This window comes from Bufo gargarizans, chromosome 6, assembly GCF_014858855.1.
Source record: "Bufo gargarizans isolate SCDJY-AF-19 chromosome 6, ASM1485885v1, whole genome shotgun sequence".
Classification (NCBI taxonomy): Eukaryota; Metazoa; Chordata; class Amphibia; order Anura; family Bufonidae; genus Bufo; species Bufo gargarizans.
In genome coordinates, this window is record NC_058085.1 from 148,213,080 (window position 1) to 148,232,570 (window position 19,491).

General features: G+C 42.3%; 1 protein-coding gene across 2 annotated transcripts in view; it reads left to right on the forward strand.

Annotated features, from left to right (window-relative positions):
• ASCC1 (activating signal cointegrator 1 complex subunit 1) overlaps positions 1 to 19,491 on the forward strand; it is a 331,000-nt gene that overhangs the window by 120,377 nt on the left and 191,132 nt on the right. For both annotated transcript variants that reach the window (XM_044297852.1, XM_044297853.1), the window contains exons 6-7: positions 11,570 to 11,706; positions 14,222 to 14,341. In XM_044297852.1, the coding sequence (XP_044153787.1) occupies positions 11,570 to 11,706; positions 14,222 to 14,341 (257 nt within the window). The remainder of the gene's footprint in view (positions 1 to 11,569; positions 11,707 to 14,221; positions 14,342 to 19,491) is intronic.

The window sequence follows — 19,491 nt, forward strand, 5'->3', positions numbered from 1 at the left end:
AAAATTTGGTATCGCAACAACTCTAATTCAAAGCAGAGAGTACTTCACAGTTAGGCCGAGTTCACACGAACGTGTGTGACCCGTGCTCGTGCTGTGGGCCGCAATGCACGATCGTCGGCCGTAGGTCAGCCGCATCGGATCGCGGACCCATTCACTTTAATGGGTCCGCGATCCGCCTGTGCCGCTAAAAGATAGGACATGTTCTATCTTTTTGCGGAACGGAGGTACGGGACGTAACCCCACGGAAGGACTCCGTAGTGCTTCCGAGGGGTCCCGTCCCGTGCGGCCGTTCCGCGATTCCGGATTTGCGGACCCATTAAAGTGAATAGGTCCGCATCCGTGCGGAATGCACACTGAACTGTGGCCGTGTATTGTGGCAATACGGCCACAGATCACACACGTTCGTGTGAACTAAGCCTTAAGCTGAGATTCCATTGCACTTAAAGGGAATGTGTTATCAGAAAATGACGTATTGTTTATATCAAGTTTCTATGTTAAACATATTTTCAAATAATTTTTGGTGATGTTATTTTTTTATTATCCATGTCACTATATTTAAGAAAAAATCCAAAACCTCTGCCATTTTTGCACAGGCCATTAAGCCTAATAATAGGTGTCACTTCTTGGTCTGTACGGATCACTTTTCATCATTATCACAGTAGACAGGATTTCAATGACAGATAACACCTTTATATAAAAGATATTACAGGATCCACCATTCGCATTAGGTGATTGTCAAAGCTTATCTGTTTGTACAATGATCTTTCTATAGGACACAGAGCATGTCTAGAGAACTCTCCCATTGAAGTCAATAAGTCCTTTTTAGATTATTAAGTCTATGGCCCATGGTGGCTTTTATAAAGAATATATCTAGATGCTGTTAACAGCAGCTCAGGCAAAGTGGCTGCCCTCTAATTATGTTCAGGAAATGGAATAAAAAATCTACAAGCAGAAAATAAAAACATATAACAATTATGTGTCACTATCTGGTCTTAACTAGCAGAAAAAATGATAACTGACACGATCCATTTAAGAATAAGAATCCAGCAGAATAAAAGTTCATATTGTCACTACTCCTGATAAAACTTCCACAAAATGTATGTTTTTACTGCTTTCCCCAGCCCCTACCTAGGTCTGTAAAGCAGTTTAGCATTGTCAGAACTGCTGACAGATTCTCTGTAAAGCCAGTTTCACATAAGCGTATTTCCAGGTCCATAAAGGAGTCAAGCATGGGCTCTGATCCCATCCTGTGAGATCAAGAATGGTATAAGGAATCCAGACAGTGGCATCTCAGTGAAGCTTCCACAGCAGCAGAAAGTTGATATAATCAAAAGTAGATTTATTAATGTGATATATATATATATATACAACATTTTGGTAGAAAGGGGATGGATATGCTTTAAAAAGAAATGACCTGCATAATTTGAACATGGTGGAAATAATAGTCACCTTTCAAACAGCTGAATCTGTAGTATTGAAATGTTTAACAATTTATACATTCAGATAAATTGGTCATTTGGTGTGTAATAGCGCAGCCTATATTTTTTCGTTTGTCAGAAACATAATTTTGACCTTGTTCAATTGTTCTTTTGTAATAGTAAAAAGTAGCGTGCAGGTTCTATTCTCTGCAGCATTCGTGTTTAGCCATTATTTAAAGCGTGCCTAAATGTTCAGATAACTTTTCATAATAAGCTGTCGTGTGTGTGTGTACATGAGTTATAGTACTACTGGATAGGTCATCAGTATTTGATAGGTAGGGGTCCGACACCTGGGACCTCCACCAATCAGCTGTTCGAGAAGGCACGGGTGCTCCTGTGAGCGCCACGGCCTTCTCCCTGTTCACCAAGCACAGTGACGTACATTGAAACGTGCACCGTTTCCCTTCTCTCTTCCTGCTCCCCATAGATATAGCAGCAGCGGGTAGGAAAAGAGAAGGGAGACGGCAGGCGCGCGCCTTCCCTTCATACAGCTGATCAGCAGGGGTCCTGGGTGTTGGACCCCCATCGATCAGATATTGATGACCTATCCAGATGATAGGTCATCAGTATTAATATCTCGGAAAACCCCTTTAAGCTACTGCCCATATCAAGAGGCGTTGCGCTCTGTGTAGTTAATGCGCTCTTTCCTCCTTTCCTGGCCAGTAACCAAAAATGGTGTTACAAGAAGCGATGTTCCTGCAAAATCAAGCTTATAAGATTAGCAAATGGCCATAACAAGGACTTAGCCAGTAAGTAAGGTAAATCAAAATAGTAAAAACTTTAATATTACCAGGTTAATAATAAAATTAAAATCTAATTTTAATAATGACCTCAGCATTTAGTGAGACAGTGGGATTGTGCCCTGAGATACAAAAATACTATTAAACAGTAAAATACAAATGTTTAAAATGTGGGAAAAGAAGGGGAGAAAATGGAGAAGGGGAGGGGAGTTGTGCCATTCCCCTTACTTAAATAATATAATAATTATAATTATATAACGCCAACATATTCTGCAGCGCTTTACAATTAAGGGGTTCATGTACAAACCATCATAAATAACATAGCAACAGACAAGTCAATAATTAGAACAAGAGGAATGAGGGCCCTGCTCACAAGAGCTTACAACTTAAAGGGGTATTATCATCTTAATGAACACTGTTAAATCTATTAATGATTTAACAGTGATAATTTTTCTAAATATATTTCATTAACAAATCTCCACCCCTTAGAAAAAAATAAACCTATACTTACCTGACTGTTGTCTTCCGTCTCCCCTGGTTACGGCCACAGCTCTTCTCAGGAATCGCGGTCTTCTTTTCGTCTCCCGGCCGGCCGCGCGCTGTACTGAACGCGCACGCCGAGTCCGCGCATGCGCCCTGGTGACTTCTTCCTGGCAAATACTATACTGGCCAGGAAGAAGTCACCAGGGCGCATGCGCGGACTCGGCGTGCGCGTTCAGTACAGCGCGCGGCCCGGCCGGGAGAAGACATCAATCAAGATGGAGCCCGTCCCCTGCCGAGTGCCGAAACCAAGAAGTGGACGGCGCGCCGGGAGCAGGTAAGTATGAAATGGCGTGTTGAGAAAACCCCTTTAATGAAGTTGTCCATTTTTTTAAATTTTGATAACCTATCCTTAACCCCCGCTGATCAGCTGGTTGAAAAGAAGGCTAAACTCCTGCGAGCGCTGCCTTCTCTTCATTGTTTACCTGCTCACATTCGAGATCGCAGTGGTAAGCAGGTATAATTACACCTAAAGGGACGCCCCCTTCCTATTCAAGTGTATAGTAACGAGCCTTCCCTTAGAAGTGAATTGTGTGGCTTAGGTGTAATTTCACTGCTCACAGCTGCAATTGCGATGGCGGGCTGGTAAACAATAAATGGAAGGCAGGGCTTGCATGAGCGCAGTCTTCTCTTCAAACAGCTAGTCGGTGGGGGTGCCAGGTGATCTGATAATCATGACCTATCCTAAGGATAGTTCATCAATATTTTAAAAAAAGTGGACAACCACTTTAAAAATCATAAACCCAAATGTAAATCTCACCGAGCACTAAATATAACAAGAGGGCTAATGAACTCTAATCAAATACATTTTCAACAGATTCATCGAGGCCTAGAGGAGAGAGAGTATTTAGTTTTAGTATCCAAAACATCTTCCTTTGTATCAGACTCTTAAACCTATCAGGTGTCTGACATGATACCTGTTCAATGGGAAGTACTCTGAAATGCCATCAAAGCAGCATGACGAGATAAACTGTACTTTAAAAAAAAAACTGTAATAACATTGTTTGATCCTAGTGTTGTCACATACAACATACTGTAGCCCACAAGTACACTCGATCTCATAAATTACATAGTTGATGGAAGAATTTAGGAACGCCTTATTTGGGAATTTCTCATTGCTAGTCAAAGTGCGGAATGAACAAACCTTATAGCACACATTTAAAAAGCATTTGCATCTCGAAAAATTACAACTGAAAGTCCTGATAATGGTTGTTAGGATTAAAGGTGGGAAGGTAATCTCATTGGGTCCAAAGTATTTTGGTTTGTGTGAGCCATCTGAATGTTAGTTGTGGTCTATTGGGTATTGCACCTTGAAGATAAGGATCATTCAATAGTATAGGCCAGTATTGTGTAAAAATCTGATGGTCTTTCTCATGCAACCTAACCTATTATAGGTGGTAACAAAATTGTAATGCCGCTAGGTGTCATTAGTGATCTTAGTTTTTCACAGAACACAACCTTCTTGATTGAAATCGCTTGTTTGTTGGAACACTGCAGATGCAGTATTGGTAGGATAGCCCTTCACTCAGAGTCTGTCACTAACCATTCTCCCTTGTTGTTAGAAATCTTCAACTCTAGTACTGTTTCTCCTGATCTGTTTCAAATGACCATAAGTCACATTAGTCATTAAACTGTTTGAATCTCCCTTCTTAAAGAAGGTTTTTGGAATAATTTTCTTATTCTCTGCTATTAGTTTTAAATCTAAATATTCCGCCTCTCTCTCTGTGATGGTACTTCTTAAAGTCAGCCCCCAATTGTTTGAATTTAGATGGAGAATAAATTGGTGCAAGTCATGAGGAATGTTACTGTATAAAACAGAAATATCCAGGGTAATCCATCTGTCTTCAGGTTCCCATTCTATGTCTTGTAGAGCAGCTATGAGACATAGCTGAATTACGTAAATAAGAAGTTAGTGAAATCATGAATTTCTGTAGATGATGGTCAATATATTCAGAAAATTAGCAGTAATGGAGTTTATCCCAGAAGTATTGGGTCGTCCTGGTAGGTTGTAGCATTCCTATGTATCTTTGGGAGATGGTAGTATATATCAATTTTGGGATGATTAATAGTTTCTCATCCTTTGTTATAATCCCACCAGCAAATACAGCCTGAATCATTTTATCATGATTTGCCTTGCATGTTGATGTCCGATCGGTCGTTAATCTAATAGAATAGTTTTTGTTTGACAAGATATGCATTGCCTCTTAGATATAGGTCTCTGGATCTTGGATTATGATGTCACCTCGTTTGCTCGTTCCCTTAATAACTATTGGGGTCATTTATCAAACTGGTTTAAAGTAGAACTGGCTTAGTTGCCCATAGCAACCAATCAGATTCCACCTTTAATTTTCCAAAGGAGCTGTCAAAAATGAAAGGTGGAATCTGATTGGCTGCTAGGGGCAACTAAGCCAGTTGTACTTTACACCAGTTTGATAAATTACCCCATATATCTCTATTTTTGGACAACTTTTAAAGAGCTTCTCACTCACCCCATATAAGATTATCATGTAGGCCTTGTTCTTGCCCGTGTATAGATATTAGGGTGCGCTTACCGCGCTGCGCTGTGAGGAGTCACCGACCAGCAAACGATAAAAGTCTGTCGAAGAGGGTTTTCCTACCTCCGAAATGTGTTGACAGATCATAAAAGCTTTTCTTCCATCGCATCCTCGATGCAAGTTTGAATTGTTCCAAGCAGCGCCAGACAAGCAGTCTTTCTACTATTTTCTATTCTCCAATACCTGGTGTTCCTAATGTCAACATGTCATGTTAATGTAATTTTATGAATAAAGCTGTTAAAATCTAGTAAAAGTTCAAATCCATAATACAATAATACTTCTAGTAGGAAAATAAGAAAGGCCTCTACTGAATAAACTGACTTCATTCTCAGAGAGTAGATATCTGGATTGATTAAAATTCTTCACTGTTTCTGTATGTCCCTCTTTGGAATAGAGAGTTGTTGACCCTTGTTTGGATTTTCTTCTCCTACCTCTGTTACCTTGCCTGTCTTTTTTTTTAAAGAATGTCTCTTGAGGGTGGCTGGACTTAAAAAAAAAAAAAGTGATAATGTTGGGGGCCTCCCTCTCTCTGGTATGATATGTTAATATAGGGGTCAGGGGTGGATGAGACCTTGTATTTTTCAATAATTGGTCATGGGAATCATAGCTGTCAGAAGATCTTAAAAAAGATTCAGATTTAATAGATTAGGACAGTGATATGGGTGAACATATTGGACATAATTGGAGTCTTAAGGAGATTGTGTCTGGGCTAAAGTAGTATCGTAACCCAAACCAAAAGAGGTGTTGAGGAGTGCCATAACCAAAAGAGGTGTTAAGGAGTGCCATGTACAGTGCCTTGCAAAAGTATTCACCCCTCTTGACTTTTTTTGTGTTTTGTTACATTACAGCCTTAAAGGGAACCTGTCACCGGGATTTTGTGTATAGAGCTCAGGACATGGGATGCTAGATGGCCGCTAGCACATCCGCAATATCCAGTCCCCATAGCTCTGTGTGCTTTTATTGTGTAAAAAAAATATTTGATACATATGCAAATTAACCTGAGATGAGTCCTGTCCCTGAGATGAGTCCTGTCCCTGAGATGAGTCAGGGACGGGACTCATGTCAGGTTAATTTGCACAGAATTTTATGTGATGGATCAGAACACAATAGTCTAAGTTGGGGAAGTGAAATGAGAAAATATGAATGAATATAAATAAAACTATTGTTTAGAAATAGAAAACAAATAATTGGCATGTGCGTATGTATTCACCCCCTTTGTAAGCCCATAAAAAGCTCTGGTGCAACGAATTACCTTCAGAAGTCATATAATTAGTGAAATGATGTCCAATCTGTCATTACATATGCACTCCTTTTTTTTAAATGTCCCAGATGCTGCAACACCTAAGCAAGAGGCATCACTAAACAAACACTGCCATGAAGACCAAGGAACTCTCCAAACAAGAAAGGGACAATGTTGTTGAGAAGTACAAGTCAGGGTTAGGTTATAAAAAAAAATCTAAATATTTGATGATCCCCAGGAGCACCATAAAATCTATCATAACCAAATAGAAAGAACATGGCACAACAGCAAACCTGCCAAGAGACGGCCACCCACCAAAACTCATGGACCGGGCAAGGAGGGCATTAATCAGAGAGGCAGCACAGAGACCTAAGGTAACCCTGGAGGAGCTGCAGAGTTCCACAGCAGAGACTGGAGTATCTGTACATAGGACAACAATAAGCTGTACGCTCCATAGAGTTGGGATTTATGGCAAAGTGGCCAGAAGAAAGCCATTACTTTCAGCTAAAAACAAAAAGGCACGTTGTGAGTTTGCGAAAAGGCATGTGGGAGACTCCCAAAATGTATGGACGAAGGTGCTCTGGTCTAATGAGACTAAAATTGAACTTTTCGGCCATTAAATAAAAAACCATGGTGGTGGCAGCATGCTGTGGGGATGTTTTTCAGTAGCCGGGACTGGGAAACTGGTCAGAATTAAGGGAAAGACGAATGGTGCTAAATACAGGGATATTCTTGAGCAAAACATGTACCACTCTCTGCGTGATTTGAGGCTAGGATGGAGGTTCACCTTCCAGCAGGACAATGACCCCAAACACACTGCTAAAGCAACACTTGAGTGGTTTAAGAGGAAACATGTAAATGTGTTGGAATGGCCTAGTCAAAGCCCAGATCTCAATCCAATAGAAAATCTGTAGTCAGACTTAAAGATTGCTGTTCACAAACACAAACCATCCAACTTGAAGGAGCAGGAGCAGTCTTGCAAAGAGGAATGGGCAAAAATCCCAGTGGTAAGATGTGGGAAGCTCATAGAGACTTATCCAAAGCGACTTGGAGCTGTGATTGCCGCAAAAGGTGGCTCTACACAGTATTGACTTTAGGGGGGTGAATAGTTATGCACATTGACTTTTTCTGTTATTTTATCCTATTTGTTGTTTGCTTCACAATAAATAAAAAAAAACATCTTCAAAGTTGTGGGCATGTTCTGTAAATTAAATGATGCAAATCCTCAAACAATCCATGTTAATTACAGTTGTAAGGCACCAAAACACGAAAAAGTCAAGGGGGGTGAATACTTTTGCAAGGCACTGTAGGTTATGTCTATCGGCAGCAGTAACATGTACAGCTGCTGAAATGGTGGTGGCAGAACTGTTGGCTGACTGGAACCACCGGGTTGGGATTGGGGAAGAGAGGGAAGGAGATACAAGGAAAAGAGGGATCAAAATTCTTCCAGGTCTGGCAAGAGACATTGAGAACAGTGAGGGACTCCTGTGTATACTTGCTCTCACTGACTGGAATGGAATTGGAAGGCTAAGTTTAGATGGTTAAGGTGGTGATAAGGGGATTAGGGCCAAACTGTATTAGCAACATTCTGATTGCCCCAGACTACTTAAGTAGATAGAGGGTCCTGATTGCCAATAGATTAGCTTGGGACATGGATGTCTTGAATGAGCCGAGGCCTGGTTGCTTCTTAAAGGGGTTCTCCGGGAATTACTTGAAAAGACTTAAATATTACTTTATTATAAATATATTCCCAAATACCTTTCATTTGTTATAATGGCTTCCTTTGACCTAAATAAAAGGGCTCTAAATACAACTGGTTCTACTATATCAAATCCTTACAGGGGTGTGGAAATTTAAAAAAAAATTACTTGTCGAAGGACTAAAGCTGGGGCTCGATCTACTTGCCCCTTATGACAATCTACTTGTCCTGATACAAAAAGTAATTTTAAATTAAAACCATATTTAAGTGAGTCCCTTTAATGTACATGCCATACTGGGCCAGTGAATCCCTTTAATGTACATGCCATACTGGGGCAGTGAATCCCTTTAATGTACATGCCATACTGGGGCAGTGAATCCCTTTAATGTACATGCCATACTGGGCCAGTGAATCCCTTTAATGTACATGCCATACTGGGGCAGTGAATCCCTTTAATGTACATGCCATACTGGGGCAGTGAATCCCTTTAATGTACATGCCATACTGGGGCAGTGAATCCCTTTAATGTACATGCCATATTGGGGCAGTGAATCCCTTTAATGTACATGCCATACTGGGGCAGTGAATCCCTTTAATGTACATGCCATACTGGGGCAGTGAATCCCCTTGATGTACATGCCAGTATGGGGAAGTCCCCCCCCCTATTCATGGAGGGTGAGTGGCTGGAAGTTGGAACCTGGCAGCACTCCTATTGACACTTCAATGCCAGGGAGAAGAAGCAGAGCGGCAGCCTGACAGAGCATAGCTGACCCAGAGCAGTCACCACACACACTACCTGCTGGGCTATCTATCACGGCACGGGCTGCCACCATGTCAGAATCTCCTACTACAGCCGCTGACTAACGTGTGCCTCAGCTGGGAGCTGACTTCCGGCCCGTGGCGCCCGACTTCCGGCCTGCACAGGAGCGCTGATAACTAGTGATGGGAAGTTCGGATCTTTTAGGTGAATCGGTTCATTTGAATCAGCTCATTCAAATGAACCGATTCATGAATCGGATCTTCGGTTCACTTGGTGAGTCAGACTGCTGAGCTGACTCGCAAGTGAACCGAAGACTCTAGGTGCCGGTGCGCATGCGCAGATGCTATACACATTCGATTCACTTGCTGCTGCTGACTCAGTGCAGTCGGCTCTTCAGCTCTCTGAACTCTGATTAGTATTGAGTGAGTCAGGAAGAGTGATTTATTATAGTAAAGGGAAGCTGAGGCTGACGCCGGACAGGAGGACAATAGACTTGTATTATGGCGTAAAGCAAAATGGAAGGCTTTAAAAGGCATTCTATTTGCTTTCCGTCCTCATAGAAGTCTATGCAAATCAAAATGGATCCGTCTGGGTCCCGTTATGTAAGACGGAAAACTAAGTCCTGTCGACACGACAGGACCCAGACGGATCTGTTATGATTTCCATAGACTTTTACGATGACGGAAAGCAAAACGGAATGCCTCTTAAAGGTTTCCGTTTTGCATTCCATTTTATGGATTACGTTATTTTCTGTTATAACCCTTTTATAAAAGAAAGCCATAACGGAATCCATAAAGGTGATGTGAACCCACCCTTAGTTATATAGCTACTGAATGAGATGCCTTTAACATATATATCTCCTGAGAAGCCAATTTGATTCTAAAGGGTTAATTTAATTCAACCTGGAATCTAAACTCTGTGTCATCTGTCCCTTCTCTTATCTCTCTACTCCTGTCCCTTAATCTTATCACTGCTGCCTCAGTGTAAACTGTTCTACAGTCTGACTCATGGCTCTTTTAACTCAATGAATCGAATGAGTCACAAACTAAGTCGGATCTTTAGATTCTTTTAACTTGTGACTCATTCGATTCATTTTTATAGACTCCCTGCACTTGTGTGACTCAGACCGAGCTGCTAGTGTGCTGTGCTTGCCCCGCCCCCTCAGCTCTGGTCGGTGATTGGTTGGTGGGCGGGGAGGGGTGGGGCTGGCAGAAGCAGCTTCCACTCTAAGATCATATTACGCTCCTCCCTGTCCCTCCCTCAGGCTCCTCCCTGCTGCCAGCGTGAGGTGAGCGGCTCTGTCTGAATTGTCTATGAACACTGCGGTAAGCAGCCCGGACTTGCTGCACGGGGCTGTGTATTAGAGGAAAACACGGTGCAACCCTAGCCCTGCTACTTGCCCGCAGGGCTAAGCTGCCTGCACAAACTACCTGCCCGGCGCCCGGAACTGCATGTCCCGGGCGTCGGGCGATAGGAATTCCACACCCCTGAGCCTTATCTCTGCTAATTCCTCTCTAATTGTCCAGAGAGATCATGCTTGCTCATCTGTGGGAATATGTAACATTAGGATAGGCTAGCGCCATGTCCTGGAGGCTCTGTTTATTGGCACCAGCCTTGTTGCCAAGGGCCACTCAGAAAAGCAACATGTAGCCACAGGTTGTGCATTTGGGAACTGGAGACCTTCCATCTATTCTAATAGGATATTTGCCAGTCTGAGAGAGGTTTTGCTCATCTCCACAAACTGAAATCTCTAAGTAGATGCTGTAAAGATGTCAACGTTTATAGAAGGTGTTTTAGAGATTAATGTCTTTTTTATAAGATATATTTAGGGTCATTTATCAAACTGGTGTAAAGTAGAACATAGCAACCAATCAGATTCCACCTTTCATTTATCACATCTCCTTTGGAAAATGAAAGGTGGAATTGCTGTGGGCAACTAACCCAGTTCTACTTTACACCAGTTTGATAAATGACCCCAATTGTGTCACTTGTAACACTGAGATGCTCTTCTCATACATCCACATGCAAATACAATCAATTATTTGATTCCCATCAATGCCTTGCAGAGGGATTATCATGCATGCCAGGCGGCCTAGCTGTAAGGCTATGTTTGAAGATCACGCTTTGACCGTATAGATGATTAGTTACTATATGTCATAATAATTACACAATGTAAACTGGTAGAACCATGAAATTACATTTCATGTGAAGGTCCATTGTGCATCCTTGGATCGTAGTTCTTGAAAGTACTTGAATTTTAATGTTGCACCAATGATGCATGCAACTGTTGTGCATGCACAGCAATATATACAGATGGCATGTAATGTCCTAAGTACCTGTCAGTGTCCACTTGGAGTAAGTTGGCATTGTCAGCAATGCCATCTACAAAGCATAATTTCTTGCTGTGCCGAATGAAGAATACACACGTACTGCATAGTAAGACAGATATTATACTGAGAACGGATTGTGCATGAAGCAAGGTTTTTGAAAGGAATCTGATCCTGCTTTCTGTATGAGGAGCATCTGTTATTATGCCTCTTATTTTTCTTCTCTATAGGACCATGGAATAGAAAGCTCCATTTTCCAGAACCCTGCAAAGCTCCATCAGACAATTGGGACCTTGGTTTTGCTTAATGAGAATGAAGTCACTGAAGCGTGTCAACTTCTACACAGCTGCAAAGAGGAATTTCTGGAGTAAGTGAATCATTCCTTAAAGGGGTTGCCTCCTCAAAGAGAGCTACATTAATATGAGAGTTGATTGTCACCGGTGTGGCACCCGAGACCCCCAGTCAGGGTAGGCTGCAGTCAGCTGAAATGTAGTATTACGTGGTGGATACTCAGAGAGCCTTGTTTGCTCACCGCTCTTGAGGGTGGTCATGAGCAGTCAACCTATTTACAGGGGTTGTCCAGCTTATAAGAAAACTCACCAGTGCCCCTAAAATAATAAAAAATATATACTCTGCTTAATTTCCCACCGTTTCCATGCTGCCTCTCCAGTCCTCACCTCTGGTCTGTATACAGGGTGCAGTGGTGACGTGCCATATATGGCATATGACCACTGCAGCCAATCACTGGCTTCCACAGTAGGGCTGAAAGGATTACTCAAATCAATTGAGTAGCTTGACACAAAAACAATCCTTGATGAAAATTTTTTGCATCAAGGATTCCTTTCTACTAGGGAAAGCTGATGGCACTGGGGCAGCTGACGGCATGAGGAACCACTGGGTGGGGGCTGATGACACGGAGGGGGGAATAATGGCATGGAGGGGACTGATGACGCTGAGGACTGATGGCAGGGGGGTGTGATGATGGATGAGGGGGCTAATGAGTTTTTATAAAGAAAAACGTTCTTTTGATTAGTTTTTTTTAATTAAAGTACTCGATTAATCATTGGATTAAATGGTGGAATACTTGATTACTAAAATAATCGATAGCTGCAGCCCTACTCAGCAGTATACAGCAGAAGACTGCTGAGGCCAACTGAAAATGGTGGGGGACTTATGTTCTTTTATTATAATCGGCAACCCCTTTAATAGATGAGGAATATAAAGGTCTTTACATTATTTTAGAAAGTATAAAATGAAGTAAGTGGCTCACTCTGCCAGAACAGATAGATTATATGATAAAACGTTGAGTGCACTGCTAAAACCGGATACCCACAGGAAAAAAGCTGAAATTGAACGGTTTACAAAATTGCTGGCTCCCTAGGCATTTTATATAGTGTCAAGACACTACACATCAATTAATGCATATATAAAATTAGTGGATATAACCAAAAAGCTCACATAAAATGCCTAAAATAATAACAAATTCTGTACTGGGTGTTAGTACAACTATGCAGTCCAATCCAGGTTTAACACCTGCTGTAGGCCCGCAGCAATGGCTGTGCTCCACTAAGTTTTATAGGTGGCACTGACGATGCAGACAAATAGTCCACATCGGACTTGTAGTGAGATGTTGACTGTACAGTCAATAATTTTATGATCATATTGGTTACTATTCTTAACCAAAATATGAATGATGAAGCTAACATTTGTGACTTGAGAATTATGAATTCTTAATGTTAGTATTACCTTTGGTGCAAGTGCTGGTACTACCGGTGGTGATTTATAAATTTAACTGATTTGAGTCTTAAAGAGGACCTAAGCCTTTACTAAGAGCACGGAAGGTGCAGCAGCGCTTTTCGGAGTGTTCTGCACCTTTGGCTTGCACTGAATCAGCTCTGCTTTTCCAGCGTGCGGAGTATGGATCCATAGAAAGTATAAGGGATCCACACCCGGGTTGCTGGAAAAGCAGAACACAACTGTGGCAAGCCAAAGTTGCAGGGCACTGAGAAGTGTTGTTGTACCATCCGTGCTTTCAGCAAAAGTTTAGGTCCCAATTAAAGAGGTTGTAAACATAAAAATTGTCCCCTCCAAAAATAGTGGCGGATCAATGACCCCCTAAGACATAGTAGGCTAGTTTAGCGCCACATTTGGAGTGAACATCGTAATTGCATCTGGCAGGAACTCGTGACAGAGAGAAAGCTCATAATGCATTATGGACCTAGCCTTACAAAAAGTGTCCGACTACAGTTTAAAGTGAATGTACAAATATGTTTTGTTATCTGCAATCATTTGTCAAGCTGTAGCTAACTTCTGGTATACCAACATACATGTCAGAAGGTCTCTATAATGGGGACTAGTGTTGAGCGAACTTTAAGTTCGGCGTACAAGGTTTGGGTCCGTGGTAGCGGAATCCTTAACGGAATTCTTAGATAACCCAAACCTGAACCTTGTATGCTGAACTTGGCTATAGGTAGAATGAAGGGACTGTATTGCTCTTCAGAGTGCCATGCTACTTAAGCTTCCATTGGCTTCCTTTGGTTTTGTTTTGAAGACCACTTACTCGAAATCTGTCTCTTCACCTCAATTGAATGAGGTGCTAACAGGAGCAGTAGGAGCATATCAAGTGCCGCAGCCCCCTAGTTGTATTTGTTAGTGAGGGTCACAAGTTTCTGCATTAATTACGTTGCCATTATGTACTAGAGATTGGTAAATGTGACTGTGGCCATATCTTACTTTATCTCCCTACAGATGTGCCAGCAATACTTGGGGAGGCATTAGGGAGGTCCATTAGAGTCAAGCTATCATTTTAGATAGGCGATGGTAATTTTAGCACTTTCTATTTGAAACAGTCACATATACTTTCTATTCTTTATTATTTATAGCAAAATTGCTGCGGGAAAACCTATGGAAGTAGAAGTATCTGGAATAGAATATATGAACGATGATCCAGCAATGGTAGATGTCCTATATGCCAAAGTCCAGATGAAGGATGGATCAGAAAGGTTAGTTATGCTGCAGCCATTTGTGCACATACTGGATTACTCCATTTTCTTACTATTACGCACTAATTTGCATTTGCTGAAGATTTTCTGCTGAAAGAGCTGTAGGTCCAAGGTCAAGGTAGGTCCAACTGAACTCTGAATGCAATTCTGGCCTGTAATAGAGGATGCATGTAAGGAGTTCAAGGGGTTGTGCTGTGGCTTAATATTGATGACCTATCCACAGAATAGGTCATCAACATCAGATCGATGGGGGCCCGTATCCTGGCACCCATGCTCATGCGCTGCATTCGCTTCACGGTAAACTTTGAAGAGGAAGCAGCACGGGTGCTGTTACCCCTTTAACCTGCCTGGCACCACTATCCTAATGGATTGTAACATACATTAGTGGACTAATGGAAAAATGTTAAAGGGTCAGTCCCATTTTAAACTTTTATGACATATCCACACGATATGCCAAAAATGTCTGATAGATTTGGGTCCTTCCTCCACCTATTTTCACAGCGGAGAGTTCCCTGACACCCTTTCCATCTGATGAGGCCTGGAGGAGGCTTTGACAAGGAGTCAGTAGACTGGAAGCGACTGAGGGTCATGCTTTCCCTACTGTCACTTAAAAAAAAAGTTTGAGTGCACTGGCTAATTTATCTTGAGACTGTGTATTCTTGCTTAGACTGTTTTTTCCTGTAGCAGAGCACCACCGTTGAACATTGGCAAAAGGACTCTACATGAGACCTATATCACTTGCGAGCCGTATTGATCTACGGGGTAGTGCAAGTCAACTAGTACTCTCTAGTATTGAAATTTGTGTATAACACTGCCCCGTCACTTGCTAGTTGCCCAGCCAGTTCACCTTTGTTCGTGTTTCTTTGTATGCATCTAATGACATTAAGTCGCTTGCCATTTGTTGCCAAAAACTTTAAATAAAAAAATGAATACAAAGAAAAGTTGGATCTGTTGTTCTTAACCAGGTTTCAAGTGTCTTTTCTCCTTCTATTTAGACGTTGAAAGTATTTCTTCATGAGCAGGTCTAATTTCATGTGTCTGTTGTCTTTTACAAATCTGTCCAGCAATCCGGCTAAATGCAGTATTGTTCTCAGTCAGGTGTAGCAGGGTAGTGTCTGCATAAAGCCGTAAACGTGTGCCATTGGTGTTCGGATTGGATTAGGCTGTTAATAAAATCAGTATTGAATCTATCTCTTTCGGAGTCTCAGACAGAAGAAATTTCATCCGTCCACCTCTGACTTCTCTGAGGTCCTTCTAAGAAGTTGGCATGTATCTGGTCCAGACCATTGTAGAATTGAGGCTCAGTCTTACTTTTAGATAAGATTAGTGTGTTCTTGGCAAGGTGCTCGGTGTTCTTTCATGGATATGTGAAGGTTCTCCCTGTTTTTAAATGTGAAATTCCAGTCCTGCTATGGCTATAATCATTATCTTTGATTCATTGCAATGTCAATAGACATTCCAAATTCTTAACAAGGTTACTCATTCGAAAGAGAGTCTGTTCTGCCAGCCTTGATTGGAAAACTCTTTCAAATTTGCTGAATTAAGAGTCAAATCTACCAGAGAAGAGTCATGGGTATTTATAATCTCCTGCTCTCCCCGCCCATCTGCTGATGATTGGCAGTTCTCTACTAGACAAAAAGAGAGAAAACTAAGTAGAAGACTGTCAATCAACAGCAGGTGGGCATTGAGAACAGGAATTTATGAATAACCATGGCTCTTCTCAGGTGGCCGTGACTTTTTCCCAGGCCTAGTCTGCAATGATTTTGATGTTGGATCTTGGCAACCACTTACTTTTAACTTATAAATAAAAGACCACTGAAATCTACTCACCTGTCTCTACTTTATGATGCCGTTAGTATGGGCAGCACAAAGTTGATGACAGGTTCCCTTTAACCTCTTCAGGACACATGACGTACCGGTACGGCATGTTGTCCTGGTACTTAAGGACACATGACGTACCAAATCATTGAGCAGGCACCTTGGCTAAATGCGCCGGGGGGTCCTGTGACCCCCCCATGTCGGCAATCGCAGCAAACCGCAGGTCATTTCAGACCTGCGGTTTGCAGCGGTTTCGGAAGTTTCTGATCGGGGGGGGGGGGGGGGGGGGCAGGCAGGCATGCGATCATCCTCCCGTCCCCTCTCTCAGGATAGCCGAGCGGTTTGCAGAGTGTCACACCTGGCATCTGTGCTGGAACAGATGCCATACATTTAACCACTTCCATGCCGCGGTCCATAGGGAGCTGTGCCCCCTCCCTCCCCCCCATAACCCACTGCTCTGCTGGCTGAGTGATGGCTAAAAGCAGAAGTCTAATCAGACTTTGTAAAGTGAAAATACAGTACAGTACACTATATAGTGTAAAAATCAAAAAAACACATTTATCACTGATTAAAAATGAAAAAAATAAAATTCCCTACACATGTTTGATATCAACGCGTCCATAACGACCTGATCTATAAAACGGTCATGTTACTTTACCCGCACGGTGAACGCCATAAAAAAATAAAAAACTATCATGAAATTTTAATTTTGCCCACCTTACTTCCCAAAAAAGGTAATAAAAGTGATCAAAAAAGTCGTATGTTTGCCAAAATAGTACTAATCAAACTGTCACCTTATCCCACAAAAAATTAGACCCTACCTGAGATAATCTCCCAAAAACTGAAAAAAATATGGCTCTCAGAATATGGAGACACTAAAACATGATTTATTTATTTTTGTTTCAAAAATAAAATAATTGTGTAAAACTTGCATAAATAAAAAAAGTATGCATATTAGGTATCGCCGCGTCCGTAATAACCTGCTCTATGAAAATATTACATGATCTAACCCCTCAGGTGAATACCGTAAAAAAAAAAGTGTAAAAAAAACAATTTTTTGTCACCTTACATCACAAAAAGTGTAATAGCAAGCAATCAAAAAGTCATACGCACCCCAAAATAGTGCCAATTAAAGTCATCTCATCCCCTACCTAAGATATTTGCCCAAAAACTGAAAAAACTATGGCTCTCAGATTATGGAGACACTAAAACATGATTTTTTTGTTTCAAAAATGAAATCATTGTGTAAAACTTACATAAATAAAAAAATTGTATACATACCGTATTTTTCGCCCTATAAGACGCACCGGCCCATAAGACGCACCTAGGTTTTTGGGGAGGAAAATAAGAAAAAAAATATTTTTAACCAAAAAGGTGTGCTGTGTGTTTGGTGGGTTTGGAACTAATGGTGGTCTGTGGATGGCACTATTACTGGGGATCTGTGGATGACGGACACTGTTATGGGGGGGGATCTGTGGATGACGGACACTGTTATGGGGGGATCTGTGGATGACGGACACTGTTATGGGGGGATCTGTGGATGACGGACACTGTTATGGGGGGATCTGTGGATGACGGACACTGTTATGGGGGGATCTGTGGATGACGGACACTGTTATAGGGGGGATCTGTGGATGACGGACACTGTTATAGGGGGGATCTGTGGATGACGGACACTGTTATAGGGGGGATCTGTGGATGACGGACACTGTTATAGGGGGGATCTGTGGATGACGGACACTGTTATAGGGGGGATCTGTGGATGACGGACACTGTTATGGGGGGATCTGTGGATGACGGACACTGTTATGGGGGGATCTGTGGATGACGGACACTGTTATGGGGGGATCTGTGGATGACGGACACTGTTATGGGGGGATCTGTGGATGACGGACACTGTTATGGGGCGATCTGTGGATGACGGACACTGTTATGGGGGGATCTGTGGATGACTGACACTGTTATGGGGGGGATCTGTGGCTTGCACTGTTACGGGGGGATCTGTGGCTGACACTGGTACAGGGGGGATCTGTGGATGGCACTGTTACAGGGGGATCTGTGGATGGCACTGTTATATACCGTATGTGCCATCCACAGACCCCCCAGCCCATAACAGTGCCATTCACAGATCACCCCCCCCCCCTGTAACAGTGCCATCCACAGATCGCGATCCGAATCCCCATCCCCCCCCGCCCGCCGCCGCCGCCGCCATCATACAAATATAAGATGTCACATTGAATTAATAGATATTAAACATGCCCCCCAACTCCTATTACTACCTCACATCCTACGGTAATCGCTTCTGTAAAATTCAGGCCGGGCGGCCGGCGCGTCTCACTGACGTCACTTGCCTGCGCCGCCTACTTCATTCATAAAGTAGGCGGCGCAGGCACGTGACACAAGTTACGCTGCCGCCCGCCCGGCCTGAATTCTACAGAAGGAATAGGATGTAAGGTAGTAATAGCAGTTGGGGGGGCATGTTTAATATCTATTACTTGAATTTAAGATCTTATACCGGAGCGGCGGGGCGGTGCTATACTACACTGACTGCACCGCCCCGCCGCTATTGCCGGCCCCCAGCTCCTCCTCCCAGTCCCTCCCCGAGTCCCCGCTCTGCCCATACATCGCAGCTTGCGATGTAAAACTGGCTGCATTCGCCCCATAAGACGCAGGGGCATTTCTCCCCCATTTTGGGGGAAGAAAAAGTGCGTCTTATGGGGCGAAAAATACGGTATTAAGTATCGCCGCGTCCGTGACAACCTGCTCTATTAAAATATTACATGATCTAACCTGTCAGATACATTTTGTACATAACAAAAAATAAAAACGGTGCCAAAACAGCTATTTCTTGTTACCTTGCCTCACAAAAAGTGTAATATAGAGCAACCAAAAATCATATATACCCTAAACTAGTACCAACAATACTGCCACCCTATCCCATAGTTTCTAAAATGAGTTCACTTTTTTGGAGTTTCTACTCTAGGGGTGCATCAGGGGGGCTTCAAATGGAACATGGTGTCAAAAAACCGTTCCAGCAAAATCTGCCTTCCAAAACCATATGGCATTCCTTTCCTTCTGCACCCTGCCGTGTGCCCGTACAGCGGTTTACGACCACATATGGGGGGTTTCTGTAAACTACAGAATCAGAGCCATAAATATTGAGTTTTGTTTGGCTGTTAACCCTTGCTTTGTAACTGGAAAAAAATTATTAAAATGGAAAATCTGCCAAAAAAGTGAAATTTTGAAATTCTATCTCTATTTTTCCATTAAATCTTGTGGAACACCTAAAGGGTTAATAAAGTTTGTAAAATCAGTTTTGAATACCTTGAGGG